At 33.2% G+C, this 14,966-nt stretch overlaps 1 protein-coding gene across 3 annotated transcripts; it reads right to left on the bottom strand.

Annotated features, from left to right (window-relative positions):
* Nucleotides 1–3,455: 3,455 nt before the first annotated feature.
* LOC142982160 (neuronal synaptobrevin-like) lies at nucleotides 3,456–14,069 on the bottom strand. 3 transcript variants are annotated; one of them, XR_012959972.1, is made up of 7 exons: nucleotides 13,914–14,069; nucleotides 8,502–8,646; nucleotides 8,144–8,222; nucleotides 7,841–7,920; nucleotides 7,437–7,488; nucleotides 6,428–6,546; nucleotides 3,456–5,441 (listed from the first exon to the last, which is right to left on the bottom strand). XR_012959972.1 is itself a non-coding variant. In XM_076128520.1 (7 exons), coding segments are annotated over exons 1-7 (450 nt in total). In that variant the 5' UTR covers nucleotides 13,916–14,069; the 3' UTR covers nucleotides 3,456–5,439. The 3 variants fall into 3 exon arrangements, 2 of the variants coding, with proteins under 2 accessions (XP_075984635.1, XP_075984636.1); XM_076128520.1 differs by having other exon boundaries at nucleotides 6,428–6,517; XM_076128521.1 differs by lacking the exon at nucleotides 6,428–6,546.
* Nucleotides 14,070–14,966: the final 897 nt, after the last annotated feature.

The raw sequence follows: 14,966 nt of genomic DNA on the forward strand, positions 1-14,966 counted from the left end.
GCTGCTTGGGCTTGATTTTAATATAAAATATAGTGTTCGTAACAGTTTCATGGGTATCTTTTTGATAGTGTTCGTCACAGGTTTAGGATTCGTATCTTTTTTTAGAATCGTTTAATGTAGAAACCATTTCTTGAAAGCTGTATAAGTTTTACGCAAAAAAAAGTCTTTCATTGATTCATTATGTTAATAGAGAAACATAAATATTATTGAAGCTTTTTATTTCTGGGAGCTATAAAATAATATGTCTATTACAAAAAAATGCGGCACTTCCTTTTAAAGCTGTTCTTTCATCTGCTACTAGCATTACGATGTACAATAAACCTTTGTGTAAATAAACAAATATAAGAGAAGCTACTCTACACTTCCTAAGGAATCTTCAAAGCTCAACTTTCGACGCTCAGTATAGTTTCGGCTGTGCGTTGTCCTACAGTCAATCATTCAGTAACGGAAGAGTTTAATAAATATTTATTGATTTAAAACCTAAAGTACAAAAAAAGTCTAAATCAATAAAGCATTTAATAGACCTTTAATTCCTCTACTAACCAGCAATGTATCACACGCACAGAGGATAGGGTCGCGAGGTCGTTAGGACAAAAATAAACAAAACCCTCGTATTGTAGGGTTCATGGAATGTGAAAATAAACAGCGATATGTGCTCTTCAAACACCTGACAGTACCATTACCGCGAACTATCGCTGCACACTGCGCCGGCGCAAATATTGTGGACAAAATGTATGGAACAATTACTGTTGATTCTATTATTTGTTTAGTCAATATACTTTTACGGCATTTGCAGTTTGCATTGCAAAAACCAAATGATGTCTAAATAAAAGGATATTATTGTGTCCTAGGTTAAGACAGAACCGTTGTATTAACCCTTTTATTTAGCTTTAATAATTTGTAAAATATCCGAGCAATCCATTTTTTCATAATATGCAAAAAATATTGTGATAGATATCCTTCAGTGAATGATGAATCAAATACATAATTTTTATTTTTTTATTTAGACTATTTCTAAGTCCTACTGCAAAGGAAAGGCCTCTTTCAAAACCCTTGATTGATAGTTGCGTCCGGCCACCAATCCAGAAACGGATTTGGGTCACCCCGACATCTCCATTTGGGCCTTCCCCGACATACAGAATTATATTATTATTCAATAAATTTCTTTTTCGACTATAAGCTTATTTTTTGTTCCCTAGTTATAAAGTACCCCCAAAACTGACCACAATTTTATATCCTGCTGGAGCTATCATCTGGCCCACTATGTATCACCTCTCACCGCGCAGGCGCCGCGCTGACACGCAATTAAATAATGCTCCGAGTGTTCACACTAAATTCAATATCTCGCAGCCGACTCTTTCAGATCTACGAGCATTATGATTCTAGCACCACTACTAAGAGTAACTTACACGAATTCAATTTAGATACAATCGAATTAAATACGTCTTGAAACTACAAACATTTTTTTATGACATTTAATCACACTACACCGATTAATGAAATACATGCGTTTCACAGCAAACGTGTTTTCCAATTTCATTAATATGGGTGCGATTATATCCTTTAAAACCCTAGAAAATCAAGGTATAAAACGAAATAAGTACTATATTACGTCTACTCGTATGCTTGATTGACAGCTACAAGGATTAACTTGCAATTCTCACCAACGTTAAACATCTCGAAACAATCTTGTACAGTATCCTTGTTTTCATAACCCGTCTTCAACTCTCGAGAACAAATAGTACGTAATTATCGAACGCAATTTAAGAACAGTTGTATGTAACAAAACACGCTTTGTTTTCTAGACAGTTCCCACAGGGAAACTAATTGGCTGTCTGTTGGACAAAATATTGTGTTCTCCAACCATTTTTGCATCACTTTATATGCGTTTAAAATTTCAACGAGAAAGCGATCTTTTGAGAAGCTACGACCTACGTGTCGATGGTGATGTTTCTATCTTTATTTGCTGCTTTTTTTATTGTGAACTGGTTTCAATTACAACGTACGATTGAGATGGTGTAGCAAAATATATTCTTCAACTGTAGTTGGTGATGATATAAACTCGAACCAATATAATGGTCACATAGGAAATGGAGACAAGGTAATAAAGTTTTGGTTCCTAAATAATTGAGATAAGTTTGCTCATGAATTCTTTTGTACAGTTCCATTCAGTGCATTAAGCAACGTTTATATGCCTTACACATGTGAGCCGACGAAACGTAGCAAGAAACTCGATATTTTACAGCTCTCTTTTATCAAAAGATACAAAATATGACAGCTGTCAAAATTACCGCCATTTTTCACGCACAAGCACAAGGCCCCAATCAATCAGCCCGCTTCCCAGATCTATAAATTATTTTATTTACTATTCGATTTAACCTGCATTAACGGCACTAACACTACCGACATTAGTTAAGTTCAAATGACACGGGCGCATAACTCACGTCATACCGGCCATTACTGTAACTCAAAATGGCGGCCAACTATCAAAGAGAAAGCACGCGAGCTCTCACATCATTCTCTATGGTCTAGTCTATGGCTTGCAAAACTGAGTGTAGATTAAAAAGGAGGTAGTAAATGAGACTTTATTGTTTATAATTTAGGAGTGATATTAGTTTGGGATTGTTGTAATTTGATTGGTTTTTATGGTCGGGTCCTATGTTAGTAGTACATGGGTTTCAACACTTTAGCAATAGCATTAGATCAGGTATCGTACTTCAGAACTCCAATAAGCAAGAGGTTATAAATTGTTTTATAACACGTTGAACGAAATATTGCGTTATCATTATACTTCGTCACTATGTGATGAACGATTATTGGACGTATTATTGATCTCCTACACCAAGATGTGAAAGTTTCGAAACTAATTAATAGTGTAGTTTCAGTTTAATTTAGAGAACTGTCGAAATTCAAGTTAAAATTGTCTTTTTCTTGGCTCTACCAAGTTCAATACATTTATTAATTCAGTTTCATAGAATAAACAAGTTATTAATTTTCTTCTGGTGGAGAATATTACTGTGTATTTTATTATTCAAGGATTCCCGTGGCCTCTGATAACACATGCTACTTACCTCTCGTTAATGGCTTCGTGATTTACCTTTCCACTTGGTGAGAAAGTATTACAAATAGAGCATAACTCGTATTAAGTTTTACCTTGTTGCTCAATCCTTTACATTTTTCAAAACATCTCACTTACGTTTTTGGAAAGTTGACAAAGATTGACGGTAATACCCTGTTATACTCCGACAACTTAGAAGAGCGCCTTGGCATACACATGGATATATCTTGTATTTTATTTAAAACTCTGTTAACTTACAAAAGAAAATAGCGGTTTTAAATAGACCAGCGAGAGCTAGACATGGCTGCGAATACATCAGCCCGCCACAAACCTTGCAACCAAGGCTCTATACGAAGGTGTTAGACTATAGTGCTACTAGCATTTTAAATAAAACACATTATCACTGTATATATTCATCACATTTTTATATAATCAATAATTCCATTTACAGTAGATTTTTTAAAATAATTACAACATTTATAATGATTAGTGACTTCAAATGGTAACACGCCAAATTCATGGAATTTTAAAATTATAGTAGGCCAAAGAATGTCATCTAGACTGCAACTTTTAATAATGAAACAATTATCTGTGTAACTTTGAATAATTATAATTAATATTTAATATTACATTAAATCTCAAATGTTTAATTTATAATAATAAACTTTGAGTATTGTCGCTTAATGCAACATTTTATGAATAGTAAATTTCGAAGGAAATATTTTATATTTATTTTGCAAATAAGATTTTGACGCTACTCTATGGTCGCGTTATAGACAATAAATTGACATTTAATGTTTTTAAATTGTCTAACGCAAGCACAGATGCCATCACAACCCGTCGTGGGGCATAGAGAATTGTCTCGTGAGACATTGTATAGATACACTTTACCAGGATCGCTATGAGATATCCTATGAGATACTCTATGAAATAGATAGAATATAATTTACTACTGTGTGTATAATAGAATTTTGTCTTATATCTTCCCTCTTAAGTCTTGTAGTTAAGTAACTATTAGTAACTACATTGAAAAGACAAGCGATTAGCACAACACCGAATAGTCAAATAATTATAATTCTACAATTCAAATTCTCATCTCAATTATCACACTCGTTTATTTTATAAAAGAACTAATATTGTCAGTGGCACCTTGATTTGTAACTGCTTACAATTTCACATTGTACCTAAGGAGAAAATACAACCCCATATCATAGATATATTATTTCTTAAACAAGTATATTGTTTAATTTTAGAGCAAATAAGTTCGTCACTAGAAAGCCTACGAGGCGGTTATATGGCACTCCAACAAAAACTGTAAGCATTTACAGTTTTCACACATCGACCAGTACATCATAATACGTACGCTTAAAATTGACATCACAATAAACAATTTTGAATAATCATAATCGCTGTCTTAGAAAATAATCTCTATTATTTTGTATAATAATAAAATAATTTACTACTCATATAATTGACGTTAAGCAGCTAAAATATATTAATTTGTGTTTATGCAAATAATTGACTCCTAAGACGCTATAATCGCTATTGGACATTCAAAATAATTATAATTAATTTGTAATCCTAATTTCATAAGATTCGTGAAATTATATAAATAAGCGAAACTAATTTCGTCTAGCATATTTTTCTACAATTCAATTCCATTTCCTACCATTGCTGTATTCTGAATTGGTGTTATACAATGAAGAGAAAACACAAGAAGTTTAGTTAGATATTAGATAAATATTATGAGTTTTAGAACTATTTTACAATATCAGAAAGATTCCACTACATTTGGAAGATTTATTATATATCTTTGAAACCTACACTCGCATTAAAGTATAGATAAATACATAGTATTTTTTATTGACAGATAAATAATATAGAAACAGGACTCTAAATAGTATCTACAAGGCACGCAAATCAATGTTTCAGACAGCCAAACCTTTCAATATTAATAATCTATCGGTTATCTTCGATAAAAAAGCAAGAATATATTACCTAAAATGACTCATTTTTATTCTAAACCTTGTATAAGTATAGATTATAACTTATGAAATCACTTAAAATTACAGTTATATTTTGTTTCACAACTTTAAGCACGATAATTGGAGTTATAACTGAATAATTATATCGAACAGATATTATATTTCGAATAATTATTTATCTAAATTACATTAATATTTTGAATAATTCTATTATTCAAAAGACAACCGAATATATTGTGTAATATTTCGTTCCTTTTAGAGCCTAGTGTAGTATAATATTAGTAATACGTATGTAATAGATTATAATTATATTTAAATAATTTATTTTTATTAAATCAGCTTCTCATTTGAAGTGGAACCCAACGGATGCGACGAGTGAATAAATTACATGTATTTTCCTGAAAATAATATGAAATATTAGAAAAACATAATTACAATGAAATTAAATGTCAATTATTTACCTCCTACCACCCAGTGCATTAGTTTGAAAGTCAACAACACACGTGAGGATCTGGAACACTCGTACCTATCTTCAAAGATGGTTTGAATATTGAAATTACTCTTCTATCTACAGATTCTGTGAACTATATTTGATGTGTTCTTTGTGAGTGATGCCTGTGACTGGTTAGAGAAAACCATGCGGAATTCAGAAACGATTAAAAAGTGTTTAAGTGTATAACTTTAAACCAGTGTGCAGTGGATTAGAAAAGTTCTACGCCTATCTACTGCTATGTCCACACAATACTGGTGTTTGTAAAGTCAGCATGATGTATGAGAATAGTGGGGTGAGACGCAAAATGTATAAAGTCTTCTATGTAATGAGTATACAATTTTTGGTAAGCGTCCTAAATGTACTGATGTAAGAAGCTGAATTGTAAAAAGAAGAAAAAGTTTGTATGTTTTCAAAGCGTTTTCTGAGGTGGTGTTGCAGTTATAGACGTAAAAATCCAATGAAACTAACATGAAGGTACTGTGGAACAATATTGTCAATACTAAATCACTAGCTGTTCTTAAGCAAGTATAATAGAGCAGGAGCATTGGAAACTTCTATTAAAGTACCAATTTCTGCGGATCAAAAGATTGTTTATCCAACGAAGCAAAATTTATAGTCAGTAATTATTTGAAGTGTCATGATGTTAGTGCTGCTATTAGGCCTGATATTTTTGATTTACAGGGACTTATTACTTTTACCAATTTCGACAACGTCAACAATGATAGACTACATGAAGCCGCTCAAATACAGTCCAACATTGAAGACTTACAATTTCAAAAGTCATTTAATAATAATACAAAATTGTACTTACCACATGTATCTACGTTACTACACAAGCACTAAATGCAAAAGATTAGAAAGAAAGAAGAAGAAAGATATACTATTACTCACAATGGTTAGTAATTGCTGGTATAGTGTTATTGCCAACTACGGCCGGGACTGATGGAGGGCCGTTCATGGTCGGCGTGCCTCGGTACCGAACTAACCAAACATTTGTTTAATGTTATCACCTGCAAACAGCCGTAAGCAGAACATATGCCTCGAAGCGTCTACCCGCTACGCTATTCGATGTTCAACTTGGCTGTCTTTGCATGATTACTGTGAGCTTCAAACTAAATGAACTGTTCCTGATCTGTACATACAGAATTTCGTTTCTTTCCTCAACTTTATAAGAACACGAAAGTCAAGTGTCATTCCGTTTTGTTAAGTGTTCACACTTAAAACACTCAAAAGTCCAGTCAGTGCAAGTGAGAAAAATAAAGATATCAAGGAAAGAAATGCAGAAGTTGATTTTAATTTAAAACTGTTACAGAAGGATCAAATTCATTTTATTTCAAGTCCACCAGATATTCGTGCAAACAAAACACATGTGAGACACGCACACGAGTTTCTAGACAGCCAACATTTCACAAGATCTGCTAACAAGGAAGCTAAGGAGACAGTCAGAATTTGGAAGAACATACAATAAGCCGATTGCGCTAAAATTCAGTTTAGGACAGTTTCTAACATTCTTAACACCTAGACAAGTAACATTTAGACATTGAAGGAAGATTCCCGGATGCAAACTAAATAGCCAATCACGAATGTTTTGCACATACGTTAAAAGAGGTAAGAGACCAACAAAAAGTAATTCATAAATCTTAACATTATTTGATATGTATGTTTTCAGCTCTATTCATTACTTCATTTAAATCTATATTATGATCATGAATATCATCTACAATTAGTACTTTAGTTAAAATGTATTCAGTTATTAATAAAATTTTCTTAATTTCTGATATGTATAGTGTTTTTGCTGTCTCATTTCTCTTCATCCTCTCAATATGTTCAAAACATTATATCGACTACTAAGCTTCACTTGACAACATCGAGTGTGTTGTTATTTATATTAATTACTTACCAAACAGTAGGCCTATTATTACGATTCCAATCACTCCCATTATTATCATCATCTGTAATGCAAAACATTCTATGTTACACCTGATGTTTCATTTTATTACTCTGTAAAAATTTTAAGTCTTGTAGATTTTGAGCAATCATCAAATCTCGATCAACAACAATAAAATTACTTTAGTTCTGAAGGTTTCAGTTCAAAAATGTTTTGTTTTTCTAATACTTCAGAGTCGTGTAAAAAATTCATAAATAATACTTTCAATAAAAACGTCTAAATAACATTTATAGAGGTAAGCACAGCTTTAATCGATTCAACATGAGCATGACTATGAAAATAATTTTCTTGCGAACTATAAAATTGTTAATGGTCACATTACTCATAAAAATGAAGTCATAATAATGAAATAGTACCTTAAGATTTTGTAACCAGAACTTGTTCTTCAAACTCTTTGCCTGCTGCTCGAACTGTGACGCACCTTGCTGGAGGGCATCTAAGGACAAAATACATTCCATTATTTACACTGCGTCTTAATAACTAAAGGACAGTTTCACGGCATTTGGCGGATTACCTATCTAATAGATAAAGTGACAACTATTGTGTGAAAACATTCTGTCAATACTCTACTTGTCAGGCTTACTGGCTCTATTTCAGAGGTGATTATTTCGACTTTTTAGGTCTAATTGTTAAATTGTTATTTTGGTGTTATTATTCACCTGCTCGGTCATCGAGTTCTGATAGCTTCACGTCTCGATCCAGCACCTTATCCATGTTTGCCTTCATAATATCCACGACCTGTAATCAGAAAACTAATTTTAATATAATGTTCCTATTTTGGTATACCAAGAAGTTAGATCAGTTACTCTCATTTCGTGTTTTCTTTAAAAAATAAATTGCGATTAATCATTGATGATTTTAATTCAAAACTGTTATTCTTGAATACTTTGAGACTAAAAGTTATTTTTCGATAACTAACCCTAGTACCGTTTTTCCTATGAGCCAGAGTTCCAAGTCAAGCTTTGACCACTTGCAATTCTGTATTTCTTCAAATGGCTTTTGCAATTACTTAGTTACCTCATCGACTTGCGCCTGGGTCTGTTGCAGCCTTCTCTGCGCGGCGATCTGCTGCGGAGTGCGCGGTCCTCCGATGATCTCTCCATCGGGTCCGACTTCGGGCTCTGCGGGCGCCAGGCCACCAGGAGTACCACCTTCAGCTGCCCTAGAATCAACAACATTCAAAGGTTATATGCTGTATTTTTTTTTTTATCATTGTTTTGTTACCCACATTAAACATTAGTTTGAAGGTGCTTTTGCTGCCATTTTGAAAGTTTCATAAACTAATAAATTATTTAAATAAGGCCTAGATTTTTTCGGGACGTATCTTTCTTTATGCTATATCTACCTTGTGGCTTAATTCTTTTTTCAGAATACACCTATTTTGTATTCCAGATTGTTCGAAAATATTATCGTTTTATTATACTCTATTTAAGAGCTGCGCAATTTTGCTCAGAAAATAGGAAACCAATTCTACGTGTGTACTGTAACGAGTATATAACGAAAAGGACAATCCCATTTGCATGAACATTATATTATATTGGAGTAAATACACGTACAAAAGGTGAATATTACCGCAATATCTCTTCTGCCGACATTTTGGTTATAGCATATACCTACAGGTATTAGCATAATTGCCACGCTCGGCTGAAAATTCCGTGATAAGTACGTGCCTTCCCTCCATTCCATTAGTTTTCGGACTTTATATTGTTTACATTCGTTATAATATTTTCATATCTATGCGGGGAATTTTATTTGTAATTAATTTATAAACACCTCATTCTAACTATCCACTGATGACCAATTTCACGACTGGATAAGCCACTAAAACAAGCTTATTAAGTGATAAACTGAAGGAATTTTTCATACATTTGCTGTTCCTTTATCTAGCAGATAAGTAATTTAGCATTTATCTAAAAGTCTCGCAACTACCCCTTATTCTTCTATTATTTTCCAAACATTATATTTTTTTTCATTTCAAAAATAAATCTAACAAGAAAGACTTTTTCTCTGCTCGGTTTGGCTCCAACATAATCCTGGCTATTTTCCAACGCGTGACATAATAGACTCTAGAAGTCTAGACATGGATAGGCTCTTTTCTGTCGACTACAGTCTTGCTAAGTAAGCTAATTTAAAACACTACCAACTGTTAGAAACCAACGTAATTTATTTAAAGTAGGTATATCCAAAATAAATATCTTGGGTCAGGTGCGTAGTACTCATACCCACCGGTCCCGTATGACAAGACGTATGGATGTGAATCAAGCAGGGGAAATTAATGAGAATCATACCAAGTGGCGTTCTTTGGTCTCTGCCTAACCCTATGGGAAGAATGGGCGTTTCCAAAATTAACTCAATCTCTGACTGGGTAGTCTTTTAAATTCATAATCTTTACAGTAGTTTGTTACTCTTCACCACTACCCATACACCTGCAATTTAAACCCAAATACCGTAACTACTAAGTACCTACTATGCCTCACGATTCTATAAGATCCGTTGCAACAAAGTATAGGAAACAAATAACAGAAAACCTATTTCCTAGTATTACTAACGAGTATAAAATCAATCGTGAACTTGCTTCACCTTGACGTTTTGTCATTGATACCATCGATCTTGTCATGTTTTATGCACTCCATTGCCAGTTAATGGCACATAATTGTATGTTCCCTGACACTGGGGCAGCAATCGATAAGAGAAATGGCATGTTGCCAACGATATGACGTCACAAGTTGAACTGTACAAATTCAAATGCTTTTTTCTGTTATTTCATGATATTTTTTACAAAGTATGAAAGCAGTATTTTTGTCTTGGCTGGTCTAATCCGTGCTTGGCTGGCTTAATGAACTTAAAGCCTAATATTTCCCTCATTCCGGAGGGAGAGCCTTGCCCAGCAGTAGTAAAGTAATTGATAATTTATTTTTATTTAACACATTCACAAAAGTCCACAACCCGCACTTGGCCAGCGCGGTGGACTCAAGGCCTTGCCCTCCCTCATTACCTTTGCCCAGCAGTGGGACATTAATGGTTAAAAATATTTATTAATTACAGTCACATTATTAGATAAGCTACCACTTTTTCGGAAGCAGAAACTCTTGAAAGGAAACAGCAATAGATTCGAAATATTTTTTCAAACACGAAAGTAATTAATTAAATTTGTATTCAAGTACGCTTGGCTTCTACACCGGGGTCATAAGTTCGATGTCCGTAACAAATAAGGCGGTATTGTCCGACTTATTTTGTTATTTCAAGTCTGGGTCGAATTGGCAGCCAAATAACTTATATAAGAAACGCTTGTGTAGACATTTAGGTCCCGCCTTTTATGTGGTCTGCCGCATAGGAAGTGTTCCAAAGTTTACGTTTATATAACTTCTGTCCGTTTTAGAAATAAAAGAAATGAAAATTTAAGACGACTTTGATCCCTCCATCTCAAGAAAATATTTGCGTTTCTAAACTTCCTGAGTTGCTTTCAAAGAAAACTTTTTATTACGTTTTTTTTTTCTATTTAAATATAAGGAGCCAGTTTTACGCCTTTTCAATGTATTGGATAACCTATTTACAAGATAAATTACCAGCAAATGTATCAAATAATCAGTAAGATTTCCTCTTGATAAACTAACTGATACTTATCTTAGAATAGTGAAACTAACTTTCAGCAAATAGAACAATCGTTTTAAAGCAGGGGTTCCCAGTTTCTTAGTCCGGGACCACTTTTATATCATTCTTGTTAGCAGGGACCACTATGTAAGTATATTAAAAATAAAGTGTAGTAATCATCCCGAAAATTTTAAATTTAAAAATCATTCACGAACCATATTTTGACTTCCACGGACCGCTAGTTGGGAACCACAGTTCTAAAGAGTATGAAACTTTAATTACAGCAGAATGATGGTTTTCTAATAACTAAGACGTGAATCAAATAGTATTAAAAATATTACTCTTTGTTACCTAAATCCCTGCTATTGTCTAGACTAGGTTTAACATTTTATAATGTACTGTATGGCCTGTTTTTATAATGTGTTTTAGTCACGAAAGCATTCAACTACGGTGTGTCCTATTAATTTTTATGACACCGCATGACATCTACGATTTATTCAATTTAAAGGTTTTTGTTTTATCCACATATTATTTTCTTTTCCACCGAAATTCTGTGTAAATTTTAGTGGTCCACCTAGGCTGCGACCGGTCCCGTCTAATTTTGAGAAATGTATGCCAATGTTATTTAACTAAACTGTGTGCTTCTTTATCTAAGAAATTAACTAACTGTCAAATATTGTAAAACTTTCAAATACGTAAATTAGATTTATTGCTGTCAACAATATTTTTAAATTATAAAACTTTTAATACTGCTTCCTATTCCGTCCACCTAGCATTAAGGTAATGGAATTCTGCATAGAAATTATATGAACACACGCTTTCAACTAGAGCGCGTGGTAATTAATCCGTTTAACTAGTTACCAGTCGTTAACTTGGTATATAATTAGTTAGGTAGGTATGTATATAGTGTGGACATATATTTATAATATCATATTTATATATATACTACCGGACCCGACAGACGTTTTCCTGTCTAATAAATTAAAAATTAATAAAAAAAAACATTGTCCAGCGGACAAAATTGTGAATCTAAACCATTCTCAGATCCCCTTGAACACACAAAAAAATTTCATCAAAATCGGTCCAGTCGTTTAAGAGAAGTTCAGTGAAATACACACTTACAGAAGAATTATATATATACATTTTTTAACGCCAAAGTCTGTCTGGATGTTTGTTAGTTTCCAAGACTTAATTATTGAACTAATTTTAATTAAATTAATCATAACGATAGTTTGAGACAGAACATACAAAGGCTACTTTTTTTCCAAGTTCTACAAAGATCAGAAATTGTAAATGAAATTTTGTACGCAAGCAGAGTTGCTTGGATCAGCTAGTTTAGCACAAACTTTAATTAGTTAGGCGACATGTATTTTAACATACATACGTAAACGCAACATACGTACGTTTCACACAGAGCCTTAACAATAAATCGATCTTTGCAATACCAGAATTGTTTATTCAAGGTGCAAGTCCAAATTGGAAATGTCGCTCGTATTGGAGAACTATTTTAAAGTTTCCCCGGAGCGATTTAAAATAGTAACTTTAAGGATATATTTAGACTTTAAAGTTTATCCTCATGCATAGGTTAAACCTAGAAACAAAATCAATATAGAACGAGAGAGATGGCATACTGCCTAGATGTTCTAACAGATTACCTAAGTGCAATTTTTCAAAACTAGCGTTTGAGAGCGGCTCCGCCTACATATTCATTTTCTACAAAAACCTTGCATCTTTTTCTAAAATATTATCTATCACACAGAGCTCTATTGATTCCGTAGTTTAGCGCTAAATGCCTAATATACCGACAGAGCTCATTTCGCTATTTTATTAAAGATAAAGTTGAGTTAATCGTATTTTAAATTACCCAGAAACTTACTAAGAAATATTAAGAAATAGGGAAAAAGTCCATCACTAGCTGCGCTCGCCACTCAACTAAGAGTAAGGTAAGTTTAGTAAGTGCGGCCAGTCAGGAGATGGGTAGCCACGTAATATCCATTGAAAAGTACCCTATGGTTAGTAGAATACTATATAGTTTGACTGCTTATCATACCAAAAGGAAAAAACAAAATAGTTGTATATTTTTAAATTGAAAAATTAATTTGAAGTGAACAGTTGGAAACAATCCAAGATTCAAATCGGAGAGCTCTTTTTAGGAACCTTTACATTGTTACGTATACGAATTACGCATAAACAGTTTTTATAAAACATAATATAAAATATATTAAGCTGAATATATTAACAGCCAGTATAATTTTGTCACGTGCCAAGTAAAGCACTGAAACAATCAGTCACTACTAATTCATCTATACGATTTAAATGCAAACTCAAATTACTCTACTGATCGCTTACTGTCTCCAAAAGAAAAAAGCATTTATAACAATAAACGTTAATGGCAAAAGGAAAAGAAAATTCTTTTATAAGATGTCAACTTCGGGACTGCGAGTGATGATAAGGCATTAACTGACCCTTCGCTCGTCCCCAAGTAAATTAACTTTCGGCACAATATAATATATCATAGACACATAAATAAATCAATTTAATATCTAAGTAATCATAAATAATAATAATTTTTAAGTCAAATACAACATAAGGCAATAAAAAAATATGTATAGATAGGTGTGTAATAAAGTCAAATACAGGCAAATAAAAATACAAAAAGGAAAAAACTAACTTTGACCACTTATAATCAAATAAATACATAAGTAAAAAAAAAATACCGAAAGAAAAAAAAAACATTCTTTATTCAAAATAAAACGACAGCTACCACAATGACATTTCAAATATCGAAACAAAATATGAAAATAAAAAAAAATACCAATCACAAAGAATTTTACTTACATTTTATCTAGTCGAGCGCACTCACTTCAAATTGTATGAATAAATATAATAAATCGTTATAGTTCGGTTGCACCGTTCGTTTCAGGGCTCACGCCGAGCTTTCAGTAACGCGTCGGTGGCGCAAAGTGCGACTAACACTGGCCGCAGTATAATCGTGAACACAACGCTTTTCAAAAGCTAATATGTACTGATGGAGATATCGGGGGTTTATTTTAATAGGAAAGACTTTTTTTATTCCTGTTAGTCATGATTTCATTTTAAGGTAGGTAAATGGTTGATTCAGAAATTAAAAACGAAATATTTTATGATTTTTAATACAGAGCATTGGGTAATAATATTTTTGATGATATAAAATATTAACTTAACAAAAGAATAGAACAATAATATCGGCCTCGATCAGCTTGCGTGATTTAACATCATTTTAAAATTCTGAATAACCAAAACGATGTTTACAAGTACCATATTTAATTGGAATACCTATATTATAATAAACAATGCACCGAAGAAATTGCGTCACAGAGAACTTAAGATACTAATAAAATAAAAAAACTAAAGTTTCAATTGACTATTGTGATCGGCAGTACTTAGTCCAGTGTTCGCACAACGCATGCGCGGGCCACTGCGTGTGTGCAACCCCCATCGATTGCCGCCACTCGTGGGGTAGGTCCGGGGGCGGTCGCACGTGCCGCACTCTCAATGAGCTTGCATCAATGTACCATATTTATAGAACACATTCAATGGAAATGACGCAGTTATCTCGCACACAGAGATATTTGCAACAAAAAACATACACACACACACACAAATACATACAATTTTATAATGAAATAAGGTTTTTCTGATAGATTAGTTTATGAACCGCTACGACAGCAGAGGAATGGTGTTGAAATATGTCCCCGGCCGTCGTAGCAGTTGATAAATGAAATATCTAAATTATAAAATTATCAGACTTGGTCCACGCGTCTGTATTTTCGATTTAGGGTTCCGTGGGTCGCGCGGTAAATCGATTGTAGGTTAGCACGTGTTCTGCACTACATGGAAACCTAGTTTCGA

The sequence above is a fragment of the Anticarsia gemmatalis genome, chromosome 21, assembly GCF_050436995.1.
Source record: "Anticarsia gemmatalis isolate Benzon Research Colony breed Stoneville strain chromosome 21, ilAntGemm2 primary, whole genome shotgun sequence".
NCBI lineage: Eukaryota > Metazoa > Arthropoda > Insecta > Lepidoptera > Erebidae > Anticarsia > Anticarsia gemmatalis.

Coding starts and splice junctions, on each gene's coding strand:
- LOC142982160 (XM_076128520.1), bottom strand. Junction 7,489..7,840: donor TCTGGTTACAAAATCTTAAG/GTACTATTTCAT, acceptor TTTGCATTACAG/ATGATGATAATAATGGGAGT. Junction 6,518..7,436: donor AATAATAGGCCTACTGTTTG/GTAAGTAATTAA, acceptor ATGTTTGGTTAG/TTCGGTACCGAGGCACGCCG.